This window comes from Balaenoptera acutorostrata, chromosome 19 (assembly GCF_949987535.1).
Source record: "Balaenoptera acutorostrata chromosome 19, mBalAcu1.1, whole genome shotgun sequence".
NCBI classification, from domain to species: Eukaryota; Metazoa; Chordata; class Mammalia; order Artiodactyla; family Balaenopteridae; genus Balaenoptera; species Balaenoptera acutorostrata.
This window is the reverse complement of record NC_080082.1, coordinates 48,007,234-48,027,301: the sequence shown is the minus strand read 5'-3', so window position 1 is coordinate 48,027,301 and position 20,068 is coordinate 48,007,234. Positions and strand designations below refer to the sequence as shown.

General features: G+C 45.4%; 2 protein-coding genes across 2 annotated transcripts in view; both read right to left on the bottom strand.

The window, feature by feature from the left end:
- The window catches only part of WDR88 (WD repeat domain 88), a 46,949-nt gene extending 27,722 nt beyond the window's left edge, over positions 1–19,227 (bottom strand). The window contains exons 1-2 of the mRNA XM_007165221.2: positions 17,831–19,227; positions 4,182–4,292 (exon numbers count right to left, since the gene is read on the bottom strand). Of these exons, the coding sequence (XP_007165283.1) occupies positions 4,182–4,292; positions 17,831–18,232 (513 nt within the window). The 5' untranslated portion in view covers positions 18,233–19,227. The remainder of the gene's footprint in view (positions 1–4,181; positions 4,293–17,830) is intronic.
- Positions 19,228–19,554: 327 nt separating this feature from the next.
- The window catches only part of GPATCH1 (G-patch domain containing 1), a 44,043-nt gene continuing 43,529 nt past the window's right edge, over positions 19,555–20,068 (bottom strand). The window contains exon 20 of the mRNA XM_007165070.3: positions 19,555–19,837. Coding sequence (XP_007165132.2) covers positions 19,807–19,837 — 31 coding nt within the window. The 3' untranslated portion in view covers positions 19,555–19,806. The remainder of the gene's footprint in view (positions 19,838–20,068) is intronic.

Here is a 20,068-nt window from a genome sequence, read left to right as displayed (position 1 = left end):
CTCTTAAGGAAATAATCTAAGTTGTGGCCAGACTTATGCGTGAAAAAGGTTTGTCACGTGTGATAGGGGACAGACGGCAAACATACGGGCAACAGTCTGTGTCCACCTAAAGGGGGCAGTTAAAACAAATTTGAGCACACCCAACAGTGGGGTCCAAGCAACTGTGATCACACTGAAGGGAGATAACTGCAGAATACGATGAGAACAGAGCAGGGTAGTAACTGACAATATGATGGGAACAATCGGGGTACCAAAGCGAAGGGTGCATGCTGTGGCAGAGATAAAATACTTTCAGCAAGAAATGTGTCCACAGCTTTTCAGGATAAGCAGGGGTGGAAAGTCCCCTTGAAACAAATGTTATTAGTAAGACAGTGAATTCATAGAAAGGCCTTGCACTGTTACATGAAATTATGGTGCCCGGTTGGGGGGAGCTTTTGGCCTGACCAGGGCAGGCCTGGGACAATTCTTCCTGATATGCAGAGACCACTTTGCATGAAGACCCCAAGCCTGCTGGGAGGCAAAGGACCCTGTGTCAGGGGTCCCCAAGACCACCCCCAGGATTGGTGATTCTCCAGGACTCCGAATACAGTCGTGCTCACGGCTAAGATTTATTACAGCCAAAGGACACAAAGCAAAATCAGCAAAGGGAAGGGTACATGGGGTGAGGTCCAGAGGAAACCAGGCACTGCTTGCAAGAGTCTCTCTCTGTGGGTCACACGGGACATGCTTAATTCCTGCAGCAACCAGTTGTAACAACATGTGTGAGGTGCTCTCTACCAGGGAGACACACCTGAACCTCGGGGCCCAGGTTTTTATCGGGGTCTGGTCACACAGACACTCTGCAGCATGCACCAAAATTCCAGACTCCCAGGAGGAGAGCCGGTGTACAGCATCAACCGCATGGTTTGCACAAACCGTCTGTGAACCCCCTTTATCACTTAGGGAAAGATTCATATGATTATAGAACACCGTTTACCAGTCAAGTTCCCAGATGCCAGCCAAGGCCAGCCTTGGCAGTGGGCCTTTCCAAGGACAGCAGTCTCAGGCCTACTGTGAGAACTCTTTTCTGCACAGACCCAGTCTCCCAACCCCTGCTCCATGAAACTTGAAACGGTGGGGTTGTGTTTGGGTGAACCCAGCAGGCCTTAATCAAAGCCCACCGACAGGAAGAGATCCCAAAGAGGAATTCATGGGAGCAGGACACATTCAGGCTGGAGGCCCAGCTCACGAGCCTCATGGCTTGGGAAGAAAGGGCTGGCTCTGACAGCCTGTGATCCAGCCTCCCTGGCTGGTGTGTTGCTCTAGGACAAACTTTGTCCGGGAACTAAGAAAATGATCACTGTGGGGCCTGGCGCTGAGGCCCACGGCAGTCTGTGCAGGGCCCCGGGCCAGTTAAGGGCAGTACTAGAATGGACTGATGTCCATGGGACTGTGCAGGTTCAGTATTCAGTAGTGCTGCCATATGGCCAAGAGGAGGAATAGCAACCATGGACAGATAACTCTCTTGGAAAGTGTGCACAGTCATGAATGATTTGGCAGGAGATATTCAATATACGGCAATACAAGCCAGATGTTGTTAGTGAATTCCAAAGACAGTGGAAATGCCTCTGTTTTGTATTGAATGTTTCTTGAAATAAATGCGCCATTGGCTAGGGGTGTGAGAAGACAAAGACAGTTCCCCCTTCACCGGGCATTTGGAACCAGGAATTCTTTCTGTGGACTCACATAATTTAAGGGGGGATGTTGGTTGGACTTTGAATGAATGGGGAGGAAGGGGTTCTAATAAGTGGTTAGAAACATAAAGGAGATGTGACAATATTTGTAGCCCAAGTTTATTGTGATTATATAAACAGTTTTTCTGTATGGTTTCAATTTCATAAATGTGTGTGTACATGTGTGAACAGGAAAAAGAAAAGCTACACTCCAACATTTTCATGGTAGTTAACTCAGGGTTCACGGAATGATGGTTTTTTTTCTTCTTTGTGTCTTTATGTATTTTGGTGATAAAACCATATTACCTTCATAGTATGAGAAAAACTACCAGTGATTTTTTTTTACAATGATTGGAAAGAGATGTACCATATTAGAGAGATATTGGGCACAGGATTAAGGATAATTTTCTTCTCAGCTTCTTCATACATCTATGGTCTTTCTAAATTATTCACAGTGATCTGCAGTTAGGGGAAAGGGACCTTTTTAAAAGATTAAACCAGAAGTTTGGCTTTGGGTGGGTTGAGAGGAAGGACTGGAGATGGGAGATGATGAGAGTGGAGGAGAGAAGGGAGAGGCAAGGAGACATTTGCCCAAGATACTGTGACAGAGAAGGTGATGCGCAGGGTAATGGCTTAGTCACCTCCTGAGGGAGGGCTCGCGCCACGAGCTGCCGCTGGGGCAGGGAGAGCCACAGGAGGAGGCAGGAGCAGAGAAAAAGATGGGGAAAAGAGAGCCAGGAGGGGGAAAGAGGACCATTGGAGGGGCAACCAAGGCAGGGAGACCAGAGAACTAGTGATTCTGCAACTAGGGGTGGAGGTGTGAAGGATGGCAGAGGGACGGAGGGGGCAGCTGGAGAAGGTGGTGGCAGGGGGTAAGGCTGTGAGCAAGTCAGGTATTGAGGACGCTTGGGCAGGCTGACGTGACAGTGTCCTGGATGGGGCACGGAGTAGGCAGGGAGCAGGGGCAGTGAGGCCGCTGTGGGGAGCCAAGGACATCTTGATGGATGGTCCCTAATCTTGGGACAATGAGAGAAAACAGGCAGATGTCCCCTTATAGAGACAGAAGCCCTCTGGCCAAAATAGACAGAAACACCTGAGAGTCCTTCCACTGACTCAAAAGGTGAGAAGAACATGAGAAGCATCTGAAGATGACAAAGCAAAATGCACACTTGGAAAGTCACCATTCTCCCTCCCCCTGGGTGATGACAACCAGCAGAGACCCCCTCACCCCCAGGCCTTCTCAGTCATCCCAGAGGGTTGGGATAGGGCTTAGGGTTCCCAGAGGAAGCAGTGGTTTTCCCAACAAGAAGATCATGGGGCTGGGTGGGGGGATGGGGGATGGATAAGGGCCACAGAAGAGGAGAGAGTGGATGTCTGTCGGGACCTGGTATGGGCCAGGCAGGCCCTGGGGTGGCCCCAGCACACAGCTGATCCTGTGAGGCCTGGAGAGGTTTAGGGAGGCCCAGGAGGTCATGTAACCACCCAGGGTCAAACAGCTGGTAGGTCACTAATGTGGGGCCTGAACCACTTGGATAGTCCCCAGACCCTCCTGACTAGTCTGCCTGGCTTGGTACCCACCAAGACCCAGAAGATGACCCAGAAGATGCTCCTCCAAGGTGATCTGGAGGGTAAGGAGCTATCCTCCACCTAGTTACCCAAACCAGAACCCAGGAACCAGCCTTGACTCACTCCGCCCTGTCCCCCTCCTGCCCCTGAAGCCAGATGAGACAGCAAAACTCGGAACTGACTGTCCTTCCCAGTGGGCCCTGTCCCAGACACACGGTCATCTGTGGCCTGGCCCCTGATGGCCATTGCCATCTCCCAGCCCTGCTCCCTCCTCATCCCCTCCTGACTGACCAGCAGTGCCCCCAAGCAGGCCCACTAGGGTCTGCTGGCTATGCCCAGAAGACTTTGGAAGAGTTCTTGGTGGCCACCTCTCTGTAACCTCATCTGACCATCACATCCCTGTTCCTCTGCCCCTTGTGGCACTGACCTGTGCTCAGGCCTACCTCTCCCAATCACCCTTCATGGATAGGTCCCAGGACTGGCCACTTTTCTGTCCTCTTGTGATCACCTAGGCCTAGCCGTAATACCATCTCTGTGATGGAACTGAATATTCCAAATGAGAAGGAGACCCAGAGAGATAACACAGCTCAGAGACCCCAGGTAGGTCTCGGGCACAGCCTCTAACAAAAGGTGGTGAGCTCCTGGTCCAGCGGTCTCCATCCCTGCTCCCACTGTTTCCAAATTAACAGGCTGACAGCTGCCACACTAACCTCATCTCTCTCTGGTGACTTGAAACTAGGGTGAGCCCTCATTTTGCTTCTTCTTCTTGCACTTTGCTCAGAAAGGTCACTCCAAATCTTTGGGATCCTTGAATGTCTGGGAACTCAGTACTGGGGAACTCTCCACAAGAGGAGACATAAGCTTATGGGACGTTTTGGTTCCACCTAACACTGGGCCACCTACCCACAGCTTCACGGTGCAGTCATAGGAGCCACTGAGGACCTTTGTGTCATCCACACAGAAGTGACAGGAACTCACAATGTGCTGGTGTCCCCTCATAATTTTAAATGGGATCTGAAAAAAGGATAGACTGAATGAGTTCAGAAGGTTGCAGAATACCAGATCAATAGTTTAAAAATCAATAGTATTCCTATACACTTGCAATGAACAATCCAGAAAAAAAATTAAGAAGAAAATTGCATTTACAAAAGCATCAAAATAGGAATAAATTTAACCAAAAAAGTGTAACACTTATACTCTGAAAATTACAAAATATTGTTAAAATAAATTTTAAAAGACTTAAATAAATGGAAAAGCAACCCATGTTCATGGATTAGCAGACTTACTATTCTTATGAAAATACCCTCCAAAGTGATCTACAGATTCAACACCATCCCATCAAAATCCCAGCAGACTTCTTTTCTAAAATTGACAAGCTGATCCTGGTATCGGAGAGACAGCAGTGAGCAGTCCTGAAGAGAGATCTTAGTTCCCTGCCTAGGAATTGAACCTGGGCAGCTTGGATGAAAACCAGGAATACTAGTTGCTAGACCACCAGGGGCTAGAGGCTAGAAGCAAAGTTCCCCTGGCCCTTGCCCCATTTGAAAAATGAATTTCTCAAAGAGGCAAAAATTGTAAAAACAGGCCCAAAGTTTATTATTAGAGACATAGCACAACAAGTGAGAAAGCACACAGAGAAACAGTTTGTTTATTTAAGACAGAAGCAAGGCAGAAATACACACCTGGAGAGAAAGACTGTGGGCATCCTCCCTAATGAGGAAAAGTGCAGTAAAGAGGTGGTTAAATCATTTATATAGGGGCAGTTCTTCCACATCTTTGGCCAATTTTCTTACTTCTTTTCCCACATCTGACTTGTTCTAGGACACTCCCCAACATGCGTGCACATCTTTTTGTCAAGATGGATTCCAGCGTAGAGGCTTGTGGAGGCTTGGCGTCACCTGTTATGGGGTGATGGCCCCTCCTTTTTGACCCCCAAGGAGTCTTTCTGCACCTGTGAAGTCAGGGAGTTTCCCTTGACCTCAGGAGTGGTCATCTTATCTCTTTACTCCAGCAGAGCTCAGCTCCTGCCATTAACCTCATCCTTGGCGTGTCCAGGGAAAACAAAGCTTCGATTGTATTCCACTTGACAAAAACCAGCTGTTCAGCCCAGGGACCCATCTGCCTCCTACCTCAATCCTAAAATTTACACAGAAACTCAAGGGAAGCAGAATAACCAAAAAATTCTTGTAAAGGAACAAAGGTAGAGGTCTCACAATTTCCAACTTCAAAACTCTTTTCAAAACATACAAAGAGACAGTAATCAAGACAGTGTAGTATTAGCATAAGGATAGACATATAGATGGATGAAATAGAACTAAGAATCCAGAAATAAGCACTCATATTTTTGGTCACTTGATTTTCAACAAGGGTGCCAAGATAATTAAAAAGGGAAAGAAAAATCTTTTCAACAAATTGTGCTGGGACAAGTGAATATCCACATGCAAAAGAATGAAGTTGGACCCTTATCTCATACCATATACAAAAATTAACTCAAAATGGATCAAAGACCTAAATGTGAGAGCTAAAATTACAAGCCTCTTAGAAGAAAACATGGGTGTAAATCTTTGTGAATTTGCATTAGTCAATGGTTTCTTAGATATGACAACAAAAGCACAAGCAGCAGCGGCAACAGCAACAACAATGATAAACTGGACATTATCAAAATGAAAAACTTCTGTGCTTCAAAGGACACCATCAAGAAAGTGAAAAACAACCCATACAACGGAAGAACATTTTTGCAAATCATATACCAGGTAAGGGACTTGTATCTAGAATACGTAAAACACTCTTAAAACTCAACAATAAAGAAACAATCTAATTTAAAAATAGGCAAATGATATGAACAGGCATTTCTCCAAAAAAGATATGTAAATAATCTATAAGCACTTGGAAACGTGCTCAACATCTTAAGCCATTAGGGAAATGTAAATCAAAACCATATTGTGTAAAGAGAGTAAATCCTAAAAGTTCTCATCACAAGGAAAAAAATATTATCTATTTCTTTCATGTTGTATCTATATGAGATGATAGATGCTCACTAAACCTATTATGGTAATCATTTCATGATGTAAGTCAAAACATTATGTTGTACATCTTAAGCTTATGCAGTGCTGTATGTCAATTATACCTCGATAAAACTGGGGAAAAAAAGACATTCGATTATAGTACCTAAACACAGAAAACAGAACAAACCAAACAAACAAAGAAACATATTGAGATACCACTTCATACCTAGTTGAATGTCTGTAATCAGAAAATCAGACGATAACAAGAGAAATCGGAACTCTCATATTGGGCTGGTGTGAACGTAAAATCCTGCAGCCACTTTGGAAAATAGTTCAGCAATTCCTCAAAATTTAAATATATGTGTTAACTTATGATCCAGCAACTTAACTCCTAGGTTTTTACCTAAGAAAAATGAAACCAAATGTCCACACAAAAACTTGAACATGGGCATTCATAGAAATATTATTCATAATAATCAAAAATTGGAAACACCACACACCTATGGTCAATTAATCTTCAACAAAGGAGGCAAGAATATACAATGGAGAAAAAACATTCTCTTCAGCAAGTAGTGTGGGGAAGCTGGACAGCTACACGTAAAACAATGAAGTTAGACCACTCCCTCACACCATACACAAAAAATAAACTCAAAATGGCTTAAAGACTTAAATATAAGACATGACAACATAAAACTCATAGAAGAGAACATAGGCAAAACATTCTCTGGTGTAAATCATAGCAATGTTTTCTTAGGTCAGACTCCCAAGGCAAAAGAAGTAAAAGCAAAAATAACCAAATAGGACCTAATCAAACTTACAAGCTTTTGCACAGCAAAGAAAACCATAAACAAAATGAAAAGACAACCTATGGAGTAGGAGAAAATATTTGCAAATGAAGCTGCAACTGACAAGAGCTTAATTTCCAAAATATACAAACAGCTCACATGACTCAACAACAACAACAAAACAAACAGCCCAATCAAAAAAAGGGGCAGAAGACCTAAACAGACATTTCTCCAAAGAAGACATACAGATGGTCAACAGGCACATGAAGAGATGCTCAACATCGTTATTAGAGAAATGCAAATCAAAACTACAATGAGGTATCACTTCATACCAGTCAGAATGGCCATCATCAAACAATCTACAAATAATAAGCGCTGGAGGGCTTCCCTGGTGGCACAGTGGTTAAGAATCCACCTGCCAATGCAGGGTACACGGGTTCGAGCCCTGGTCCGGGAAGATCCCACATGCCGCAGAGCAACTGGGCCAGTGCGCCACAACTACTGAGCCTGCACTCTAGAGCCCACGAGCCACAACTGCTGAAGCCCGCGCCCCTAGAGCCCGTGCTCTGCAACAGGAGAGGCCACCGCAATGAGAAGCCCGCACAACGAAGAGTAGCCCCCGCTCGCTGCAACTAGAGAAAGCAAAGACCCAACGCAGCCAAAAATAAATAAAAATAAAATAAATTTATTAAAAAAATAATAATAATAATAATAATAATAAGTGCTGGAGAGGGTGTGGAGAAAAGTGAACACTCCTCCACTGTTGGTGGGAATGTAAATTGGTGCAGCCACTATGGAGAACAGTATGGATGTTCCTCAAAAAACTAAAAATAGAGCTGCCATATGATCCAGCCATCCCACTCCTGGGCATATACCCAGAAAAAATGAAAACTCTAACTCGAAAAGATACATGCACCACAGTGTTCATAGCAGCATTATTTACAATAGCCAAGGCATGAAATCAACCTAAGTGCCCAGTGACAGATGAATGGATAAAGAAGATGTGGGGGCTTCCCTGGTGGCGCAGTGGTTGAGAATCTGCCTGCTAATGCAGGAAACACGGGTTCGAGCCCTGGTCTGGGAAGATCCCACATGCCGCGGAGCAACTAGGCCCGTGAGCCACAACTACTGAGCCTGCGCGTCTGGAGCCTGTGCTCCGCAACAAGAGAGGCCACAATAGTGAGAGGCCCGCGCACCGCGATGAAGAGTGGCCCCCACTTGCCACAACTGGAGAAAGCCATAGCACAAAAACGAAGACCCAACATAGCAATCAATCAGTCAATAAAGAAATCTTAAAAAAAAAAAAAAAAAAGAAGATGTGGTATAAATATGCAATGGAATATTACTCAGCCATAAAAAAGAATGAAATAATGCCATTTCCAACAACATGGATGAAGCTAGAGATTACCATACTAAGTGAAGTAAGTCAGACAGAGATTGACAAATAAATGGTATCACTTATATGTGGAATGTAAAAAAAAAAAGATACAAATGAACTTATTTACAAAACAGAAACAGACTCACAGACATAGAAAACAAACTTATGGTTACCAAAGATGAAAAGGAGGGGAGGGATAAATTAGGAGTTTGGGATTAGCAGATACACACTACTATATATAAAATAAACAGCAAGGACCTATGGTATAGCACAGGGAACTATATTCAACATCTTGTAATAAACTCTAATGGAAAAGAATCTGAAAAAGAATATATACAACATATATTCAGAATATATATATACTGAATCACTTTGCTCTACTCCAGAAACTAATGCAACATTGTAAATCAACTACACTTCAATTTTTTAAAAATTGAAAAGATGAACTGGAAACGATCCAAACGTGACCATCCACTGATGAATGAATAAATAAAATGAGGCATATCCACACAATAGAATATTACTAGGCAATAAAAAAGAAATGAAGAACTTCTTCTGATATGGCATGTGAGAAGCTTGGAAGTCACCACTCCATCCTCACAACAAGGAAAAAGCAGAACAAACTGAAAAATCAACAACTCTTCTTAGATCCATAAGAGAAGTGAGGTCACAAGGCGAATGGCTGCCCGCCAAATTGGAGAGATAGACAGGCAAATACAAAGAATTCCAAGTTACCAGAGCAGAAATCCAGGAGCAGCAACCTCCATGGGCACCAACGGCAGGATAGGGAAACCTGAACTGTAATTGACAAATGGCTGAAGGCTCAGTGTGGACAACTCTGAGAGTTGCATTACTGGGTCCCCCCACTTCTGTGAGTGTTACCTCCAGGAACAGTCCTAATCCTCACAGTGAAAGCTGGAGAAAAGTCCCCTCGTGCTTCCAGCAGGGAAAGGGAAAAGGAACCATCCTGAAATATGCCACAGCATCCTGTTCTTCTTAAGCTCTGCCCTCAGGAGAAACTAACCAGAGCCGAACCTGCTTGGATTTTATCGGAGACTAACTGTCCTGGGGGAGGGGAAACACCCAACCCCAGCCCCCTCTAGCCAACCTATTCCACATGAAAGCGAGGGGTGAGGGTTGCAGACTAAACAGCACATGTGAAGTTCACAAGCCAGAGGCACAGGCTCACTAAAAGACAGAGACCTAATCATAGGATTGTAGAATGCTCCTCCACACCCCACACCTTGCGACCACATTATTGAAAGCTTATTTATAGCAGTTCCTTTTACCTAGTGCATCATGTCTGCCCAACAACAACAAAAAAAATTACGAGAAATACTAAGAGGCAGAAAACACAGTTTGAAGGGTCAGCACAAATATAACATCAAGACCAGACTCATATGGCATGGATGTTGGAAGTATCAGACCAGGAATTTAAAACAACTGTGATTATATGCTAAGGGCTCTAATGAATAAAGTAGACAGTTATGCAAGAACACGTGGGCAGGCTTCCCTGGTGGCACAGTGGTTGAGAATCTGCCTGCCAGTGCAGGGGACACGGGTTCGAGCCCTGGTCTGGGAAGATCCCACATGCCACGGAGCAACTAGGCCCGTGAGCCACAACTACTGAGCCTGCGCATCTGGAGCCTGTGCTCTGCAACAAGAGAGGCCGCGATAGTGAGAGGCCCGTGCATCGCTATGAAGAGTGGCCCCTGCTTGCCACAACTAGAGAAAGCCCTCGCACAGAAACGAAGACCCAACACAGCCATAAATAAATAAATTAATTAATTAATTAATTTTTTTAAAAAAACACGTGGGCAATGTTAGCAGAGAGATGAAAATTCTAAGAAAGAACCAAAAAGAAATGTTACGGATCAGAAACACCATAACAGAAATGAAGAACAGCTTTGATGGGCTTATTATTAGACTAAATGTGGCTGAGGAAAGAATCTCTGAGCTTGAGGATATCTCAATAGAAACCTCCAAAACTGAAAAGCAAACAGAAAAAAGACTGGGGAAAAAAAAAACCAGAATAGAATATCCAACAACTGTGGAACAACTACAGAAGGTGTAACATATGCATAACAAGAATACCAGAAGAAGAGAGAAAGGAACAGAAAAAAATATTTGAAGCAATAATGATTAAGAATTTCCCCCAAATTAATTTCAAACACTAAACCATTGATCAAGGAAGCTCCGAGAACACCAAACAGGATAAATGCAAAAAAAGAACTACACCTACGCATATCATTGTAAAGCTACAGAAAATTAAAGATAAAAAATCCTGAAAGAAGCCAGAGGAAAAAACACCTTACCTATAGAGGAGCAAAGATAAGCCTGACATCCAGCTTCTCCTCAGAAACCATGCAAGTAAGAAGAGACTGTGGACTTCCCTGGTGGCACAGTGGTTGAGAGTCTGCCTGCAAATGCAGGGGACACGGGTTCGAGCCTGGGTCTGGGAGGATCCCACATGCCGCGGAGCAACTAGGCCCGTGTGCCACAACTGCTGAGCCTGCATGCCACAACTATTGAAGCCTGCGCACCTAGGGCCCGTGCTCCGCAACAGGAGAAGCCACCTCAATGAGAAGCCCGTGCACCACAACGAAGAGTGGCCCCTGCTCGCTGCACACAGCGATGGAGACCCAACGCAGCCAAAAATAAATAAATATATATATATATTTTTAAAAAATAATAGACTGAAATATTTTAAGTATTGAGAGAAAAAAATCATCAACCTAGAAATTTGTATCCTGCAAAATTATCCTTCAGAAGTAAAGGAGAGGGCATCCCTGGTGGCACAGTGGTTGAGAATCTGCTTGCCAATGCAGGGCACACGGGTTCGAGCCCTGGTCTGGGAAGATCCCACATGCCACGGAGCAACTAGGTCCGTGAGCCACAACTACTGAGCCTGCGCGTCTGGAGCCTGTGCCTCGCAACAAGAGAGGCCGCGACAGTGAAAGGCCCACGCACATCGATGAAGAGTGGCCCCCGCTTGCCACAACTAGAGAAAGCCCTCGCATAGAAATGAAGACCCAACACAGCCAAAAAAAAAAAAAAAGTAAAGGAGAAATAAAGACTTCCTCAGACAAACAAAAACTGAGGAAACCTGTTACCAGTAGATCTGCCTTGAGAGAAACATTAAAAGTTCTTTAGCGAGAAGGAAAATGACATAGGTCAGAAACTCAGATCTTCATAAAGAAAGGAAGAGCATCAAAAAAAGAGAAAAGTGAAGGTAAAAGAAATACTTGAATTGTTCTTATTCCTAATTGATCTAACAGATAATAGTTTGTTCAAAATAGTAATAGCAACTACATATATATGTATATATGAAATAAATGACAGCAATGAAAGGGACAGGAGGGACGAATTAGAAATATTTTGTTACTTTAAGGTACCCACACTACCCATTAAGCAGTATAGGGCTATTGAAAGTAGACTTGAATTAAATATAAATGTAAACTATAAATGCAAACTCTTGGGCAACCACTTTAAAAAGTAAAATAGAGGTACATCTGATATGCTAAGAAAGGAGAGAAAATGAAATCACATAAAATACTCAATTAAAACTGCAAAGGGCAGGGACTTCCCTGGTGGTCCAGCAGTTAAGACTCTGTGCTTCCAATGCAGGGGACATGGGTTCAATCTCTGGTCAGGGAACTAAGATCATGCAAGCCACGTGGCATGGCAAAAAAAAAAAAAAATTCAAAAAACAAGGGCAACAAATAAAAAACAGTGACAAATATGGTAGTTATTAATCTAACTATATCAACAATTGCTTTGAATGGTCTAAATGCACCAATTAAAACACAGAGACTGTCAGAGTGGATCAAAAAACAAGACCCAACAATATGTTGTCTACAAGAAACCCACTTTAGATATAAAGACACATATAGATTAAAAGTAAATGGATAAAGAAAAATATACCATACTAACACTATCAGAAATTTCAGACAGAGCAGACTTCACAGCAAGAAAATTTATCAGGGCTAAAGAGAGACATTACATAATGATAAAAAAGGTCAATTCTCCAAGAAGATATAGTAATCCTTAATGTGCATGTGCAGAACACCAGAGCATCAAACTATGTGAGGCAAAAACTACTAAATTTGCAAAGAGAAATTGATGAGTCCACTATCATAGTTGGAGATTTCAGCACCTCTCTATGAGAAATGGACAGATCCAACAGGCATAAAATTAGTAAGAATACAGAGGAATTCAACAATATCAATCAACTGGATATAATGGACATTTATGGACCACTTCATCCAACAACAGCAGAATACATGTTCTCCTCAAACTCATATGGAATATTCACCAATATAGACCACATTCTAGGCCATAAAACACACCTTAACAAATTTTAAAGAACAAAAATCATACAATTTCTGCTCTCAGAATACAACGGAATTAAACAAGAACTCAATAACAGAAAGATGGTTGGGATATACCAAAATACATGGAGACTAACACTTCTAAATGACACACGGGCCAAAGAAGAAATCTCAAGAGAAGTTTTAACGTATTTTGGGACTTCCCTGGTGGCACCAGTGGTTAAGAATCCGCCTGCCAATGCAGGGGACACAGGTTCAAGCCCTGGTCCGGGAAGATCCCACATGCCGTGGAGCAACTAAGCCCGTGCACCACAACTACTGAGCCTGCACTCCAGAGCCAGTGAGCCACAACTACTAAGCCCACGCTCTGCAACTACTGAAGCCCGCGCGCCTAGAGCCCAGCTCTGCAACAAGAGAAGCCAATGCAATGAGAAGCCCGGGCACCGCAATGAAGATCCAATGCAGCCAAAAATAAATAAATGAAATTTCAAAAAGTTGTAACATATTTTGAACTAGACAAAAATGAAAATACAACTTACCAAAATTTGTGGGATGCAGTGAAAGTAGTGCTTAAAGGGAAATTTATAGCATTGAATGCATACATGAAAAAAGAAGGAAAATCTAAAATCAATCATCTAAACTTCCACCTTAAGAAAACAGAAAAAGAAGAGCAAATTAAATCCAAAAGAAGTAGGAGAAAAAAAATACTCGGAATTGCAGCATAATCCAGTGAAATTGAAAATAGGAAATCAATAGAGAAAATCAATTAATACAAAAGCTGATTCTTTAAAAAGATCCATAAAATTGATAAGCCTCTAGCCAGGCTAAGAAAAAAAGAGAGAGAACACAAATTACTAATATCAACACAGGGGGTAGGGAGGTGTCCAGGATGTAGGGGTACTGCAAAGAAAAAAAATGTTGCCTGCTCTTCCAGTTCTACAAGGATCAAGCCATTAGCTACTGCAGTGGCCCACAGACAGTGCACCTGAGGGGAATTCAAGACAGAGAAAAACAGGAAGCATTCTGTGCTTTGGATACAATAGCCCCTACATGGTTAAGACGTGTACTTAAGGAACATTTAAATGATCCCAGTTTTTCCGTCTTCTTCCCATACACAGAAAAGCACTAAAATCATTAACTTGAGATGTCTGTTCTTTGTGATTAGCAGTAAGCTTTCTATGCTTGACTGCATGTTTTTCCCGGCAAAAAGTTCATATACCCTGGCTCCTCCCTTACCTCTCTGGAGCCGTCCCTCAGAGCTATCTGAGAGGTTGTCTCCCATGCTACAGTCCGCAGTAAGGTCCAGGAATAAAAGTGAACTGGTAACTTTTACACTGTGCATTTTCCTTTAAGTTGACAGTGCTGGGAGGAGGGATCTGAGGCTCTGCCGCCAGTCAGTGCCCCCACGGATGCAGGAACTCTGGATGGCGGGACAAGGTTGGGGTGAGGCGAGTGAAGTCCGAGGTGCAGGGGTGAGGGGAGGCGGGGGTCTAGGGTAGGGGAGCGGTTTCGGGGTTGTGGGGAACACGGGGCTGTGGGAAGGCGGGAGTGAGACGGCCCTTCGGCTCTGGGTAGCTGGGAGAGGTGGGACAGGAACTGGGCCGCCAGGAGACAAGATGCGAGGCGCCAGGTCGGGGCTGGGCCGCCAGGGGGCGCAGTCAAACTGAGCCAGGCGGCGGGCGTGGGGCCGGTCAGGGGGCGGGGCCTGGCAGGCGTGGGGCCGGTCAGGGGGTGGGGCCTGGCCGGCGCGGGGCGGGGCGGGGCGGGGCGGGGGCGGGGCCTGGACAGCCGGCTGCCTGCAGCCCTGGCCGATTGCGGGGCCCAGGACGAGACCTGGTCACTGGTCTGCTCCACGCTCCACCGCCAAAGCCTGCGCCTTGGGGTCGAGACAGCCGACCCTCAGTTCCCTGCTCTGCAGCTGTCTCCGCCTCTAGGCAAAGCTCTCGGGGCTTCGTTCTTTTTCTCATCACAAAAACAGAACTTTGGTATGGGAAAACAGAGCAAGAGCGGGGAAATTCCTCCACCCCCTTCCGGACCTTTCTGGGAAGAGTACTTTTGGGGTGCATTATGGAGAGGAAACCCCAGGAGCCACGCAGAGAAGTTCCACACTCTTGTAGTCTAGGTACATTGTCCGAGGCCCTAACAAAAATAGCATGTAGAAGACAGTCCGATGTTTGTAACAGCAAAACATGTGAGCTCTTTTTTAGATATATGTAGCGTCCCACAAATATGTTCTACAAATCCGCCTGCGCCTCCCTGGCCGGGCCTTGGTCGCGGTGCCGCGGTGCAGCAGGAACCGGGGAGCAAAGACCCCAGACCAGGAGTGCGCTTGGCGGGCTCCTGCTCTCAGGGGCCAGGGTGGGAGATGGGGGCAGCCACTGACAGGTGGCACGCGATGCCAGGTTACGGCCTGAGTCAGGTGAGCGCTGCTTTAGACCGAGGGCAGGGAGAGACACCCCCTCCCTCGGGGGGAGGGGGAAAAAACGAGGACACCGGAGACCGGACTGACGGGCTTGAACGTCAGCAAGTCAGATGGAAGAGGAGAGAGATGAGGTAGAGCCGAAATGGCTTGGAAGGTCATGGTCAGATCTCCTCACTTCCTCTTAAATGTGCCAGGGAGCCAAGGAGAGGTTTTGAGCCAATTATTTTTAAAATTTGTGACACATCCATGTGTGAGTGTGCCTTGTTTAAAGGCCAAGAATGAAGAATTATCATTGAGAATGTTCTTTAGCAAACCATCTCAGATTGTTGGATGAAATCATCTGGAACATTATTATTCTTGCATTGTGCACCTTCACTTCAAAAGATAATTTGTTAACATTTTCACTGAGCTAAACAACTGCATTAACCTTGCTGTATAAACACTTCCAAGGTGTACTGTTTTCAATCACTGCTCCCCTCTGTTTATTCTAAACTGCTTTTTTTTACTCCAGTTCTTAATTCTGAGTTTTTGTTGTTTGCCAGAGTATTCCCTTGAGTAACTTTTTCCTCAAAGAGAGGCATCCTTTCTGAGTTTTTGCAGCTCTGAAGAAAATGTCCTTTTGTTGGCTTTATCAGGGACCAGCAGTTTGGCTAGGCAGAGAATACTTTAGGTCACAAACTTTTCTCCCAGAGTTTTATATAACTTCTCAACTTCTGTTAACCTAATGGATCATAAAAACCTCAGGCCAAAAAAAATCTTAAGCCACCTGAATGTGCATGCACCCAAGACTGGTTAAATCCATCAGGGGGCAGCCAGCCAATGGAATATTCTCCACAAAAAAAGAACAAGGAAGCTGTTTCCTTACTAATACGGAGAGACCTCGAGACTTCCCTGGTGGTCTAGTGGGTAAGACTCCACGCTCCCAATGCAGGGGGCCCGGGTTCAAGTTCGATCCCTGGTTGGAGGAACTAGATCCCTCATGCATACCACAACTAAGATCCTGCGTGCCGCAACTAAAACCTGGTGCAGCCAAAGTAAATAAATAATTTTTTTTTTAAATATGGAAAGATCTCTAAAATAAGTTAAAAAAACAAATTTAAAAACCAGGTGCAGAAGAGGTCTAAGGTGTGCTTCCATTTATGTAAAAAAACAGAGGGGTCAGAATATACATATATGTGCTGGTATGTGCACAAAACATCTCTAAGTATGCAGAGGAAACTAGAAACATTTGTTGCCTCAGTAGAGGGGAAAGAGGGTAGTTGCGGGGGGGGGGGTGCGGGGGGTGCTAGGGAGACTCTTTTAAAAAATTTATTTTATTGAAGTATAGTTGATTTACAGTGTTGTGTTAGTTTCTGGTGTACAGCAAATTGATTCATTTCTATATATATTCCCAAACTCCTAATCCATCCCTCCCCCACCCTCCCTCCCCCTTGGCAACCACATAGAGAACACACTATGTCCGTGGGGAGACACTTAATTGTAAAGAACAAAAATGCCCAAAACCTTTTTTATCTATTGAATTTGGATCTTGGGGGTATTCCATGGAGAACAGAAATAAAATACAACGCCTATGCTCTCCTTTAATTTTACTTAAAAATCAGAATAACTGTCACAAATAAAAGCAAGCAAAGCACTGGCACACACTGCTTTCTCTTCAAACAGACTTCCGCACAGAGACCCCAATGCACCCCTGTGGTGGACTGGCCGAGACAGTCAGCCATTCGACAGGCCCAGTTGTGGACTCAGCTCCGAGGTCCTGTGACAGCTGGAGAAGCGTCCCTCTCAGTCTGATCGCAGGCTTTTCCATCTGCATTGGAAAAGGGACAGCCTTGCTCCTATCTTGCGGTGCAGGCATTCACCACCTGTAGGTTTTATTTCCCTCCGATCTTGCAGTGAACTTGACCATCTCTTTCCACATGCGCACGCCAGTCTTTCTTCAGCCCAAGGAGATTTCCATGTTTCCTTCTGTATTTCTTTCCTCCTCCTGCTCCCTCCCCCCACCCCAATACCTCATATATTTACTGGCTCTTCTGCATCTCCCCTGCCTTCCTCTTCTCTTTTCTCTCATAATTATTGTTCCTTTATATTTTTTCTCGGAGTTCTCAGAGAATCCCATGAGCTTGTTTTCTAATTTCCTGTTCCAGTTCTCTGCTCTGATTTTAAAGCCTCCATGGAGGATTTTCGTTTGGAAATCCTCTTTTTCATCCCCAAGACTTCTCTCTGTTCACAGATTATTTCTTCTTCCCAGCCACCGGCCTTCTTTTCATCAATGCATTGTCTCTCAAATATCATTTAGAATACAAAGTAGTGTTTGGGGGGTTTATTTCTGTATTATTATTATTCTAAGTTTTCTATTGCTTCTAGTGCTGTTTCATGGGTGACAGGGCTCCCTCACTAACCCCAGGGCATGCACTTGGGAGTGTCACCATGGCGACATTTGGGAGGCTCAGCCGGAGCCCACAGGGTCTGGGTTGGGTGGGCCACTTTGCCCACTAGGTGTGCCTGGGGCAGGGGACTGGGCCCAGGCCTAGCAAGCCAGGTGGCTCCCTCCCAGGTCCCCTTGCCGGCTCTTGAGCTCTCCCCACCTGTTGGGAACAAGCCACACCCCCTCCCCTTGGGGGCGGTTCTGACCTTGGAGAGGGGTTCCTGGTCGCCCCAGAACGCTGCCTTCTCAGGCATCCAGTGCTTCTCCGGAGGTGGCAAGTCATTGCCCACGGCCAGGGGGTTAAGCGAGGGCAGCAGCCGGCCCCGCCGCGCCTCTAAGAGTGAGAGCTTGAAGCGGCCGCAGGCCCTGACCAGGGCTACCCAGGGCAGCTTGCAGGGCCGATGCGCGCCGTCGCGGATGTGGAGCGAGGACAGCTGCACGTTACTTCTCTGGAGCGCTGTCTTCCCATCCTGGTCCAGGGCTTTTGCGGAGCTGGGGACGCCCGGGGGCTGGGAGGCCATCTCGGAGCCCGGTCTGACCACGAACGGTGGCGCCGCGCGCCCGCGCCCCCGCCTTGGGACCCACGCGCCCTTCCTGAGGCCGGACATCTCGCTGCTTCCGCTCAACGCCCAACACGGTTAGCCACAGAAAAAATGGACTTCTAGTTCTGGGCGTAAAAGGAATGAGGCCAAGTGTGTGAAACCGGCAGCTCCATCCTCGCGGCCTCGCTTAGGGTCTTCCTGGCTCCGCCTCCCGGAATGATCTGTGTGTCTTCTGCCTTTGTAGGGGTCTCCTGGCCAACCCACTTCACCGTCAACAACAGAGAAACGGTCCATAAATTATAGAATGTGCCCAGGATTAATTAAGATGCAGCTGTTAGGGGTAGGTACACAAAATATATAAGCACGTGAGGGAAATACCTGTCATAATGCCAATGAAATACCAAAGAACAAAATGTCACCTCTTGGGACTCCCCTGGTGGTGCAGTGGTTTAGAATCCGCCTGCCAATGCAGGGGACACAGGTTCGATCCCTGGTCCTGGAAGATCCCACATGCCGCAGAGCAACTAAGCCCGTGCGCCACAACTACTGAGCCTGAGCTCTAGAGCCCATGAGCCACAACTACTGAAGCCTGCGTGCCACAACTACTGAAACCCGTGCACCTAGAGCCCATGCTCCACAACAAGAGAAGCCACCGCAATGAGAAGCCCGTGCACCACAACAGAGTAGCCCCCACTCGCCGCAACTAGAGAAAGCCCGCGCGCAGCAACAAAGACCCAACACAGCCAAAAATAGATTAATTAATTAATTATTTTTAAAAAACACTTAAAAAAAAAGTCACCTCTTGTCTGGGAGCAGACTCAATGCTAGAAAATGACTGCATGGAGTTATAACAAAAGAGCAAGGGTTGTCAACCCTGGGGGGTAGAAGTAGAAGTGATTTTCTTCCTTCTTTCTCCTTTTACAATTGTTCTGATTTTTCTATGATGTTACTTTGATAATGGAAAAAAACCTCTGCACTCTACTTTTTCTAAAGGTCTCATGAGGGCAGATGAGGCAGCCTCAGAGCAGGGACCCAGGGCTGCAGTGCAAAGACCTGGAGCTTGTGTGGGCACACACTCTTCCACTCTTGGTCCCAGTGCTTTTCTCAGACACTTTGGTGGCATCCACCCCGAGCGGCTGAGGCCACCTGCCAGGATCCTGGTACTGTGCTGCCCACTTGGCTCCTGGCCACCAGCACCAACCACATGAGGGAGGAACCACACTCCCCAGGAAAACATGGGAAAGCGACCACCTCCCTCCCACACGGGTCCTTAAGTAAGTCAGACTGTCCTTATCTGAACCTGGCTTTCTTCACAACAAAACCAGAGAAAAGCCTTTGCTTTTCATTTCTTTTTTAAAGTTTCAGGAAATGAAAAATCAAGAAAAAAATAGAAAAATGCCATTTTAATTAAACTGTACAGTCTGAGTTTTTTCCTCTGACACTAACAGATTAAGTTAAAAATAGAAATCAATTTCAGCAACCTTCCAAGGCAAGCTTTGAAATGTCAAGGTTTTAAAAAAAATTATTTTACAGCAAAAATTTACATATAAATACAATCTGTACAATCTATTAACTGAGTGACCAATGAACTTCCATCCTGGAGGAGATCTGGTACTGGGACAGGCCAGGGCAGAATTCAGTTACTGCCTCCTTAGAGGAAGACGCTTCAGCCTAGAAAAGGAAATAAAAGAGAGAGGAGGAAAGTTAGATACAAACGGAAAAACCAAACAGTTCAGTGCGGGAGAAGAATGCCAGGCCTCTCCCTGAGCCAAAGTGGCACAAAATACAGAGGATGACCCACACCATGAAAGAAAGTACCGTTTAATCTGCACTCTTAAGATTCTGTTCCCCCCAAAACACACAGAGAGACTCACTCCTCCACATCTCATATTAAGACCCATT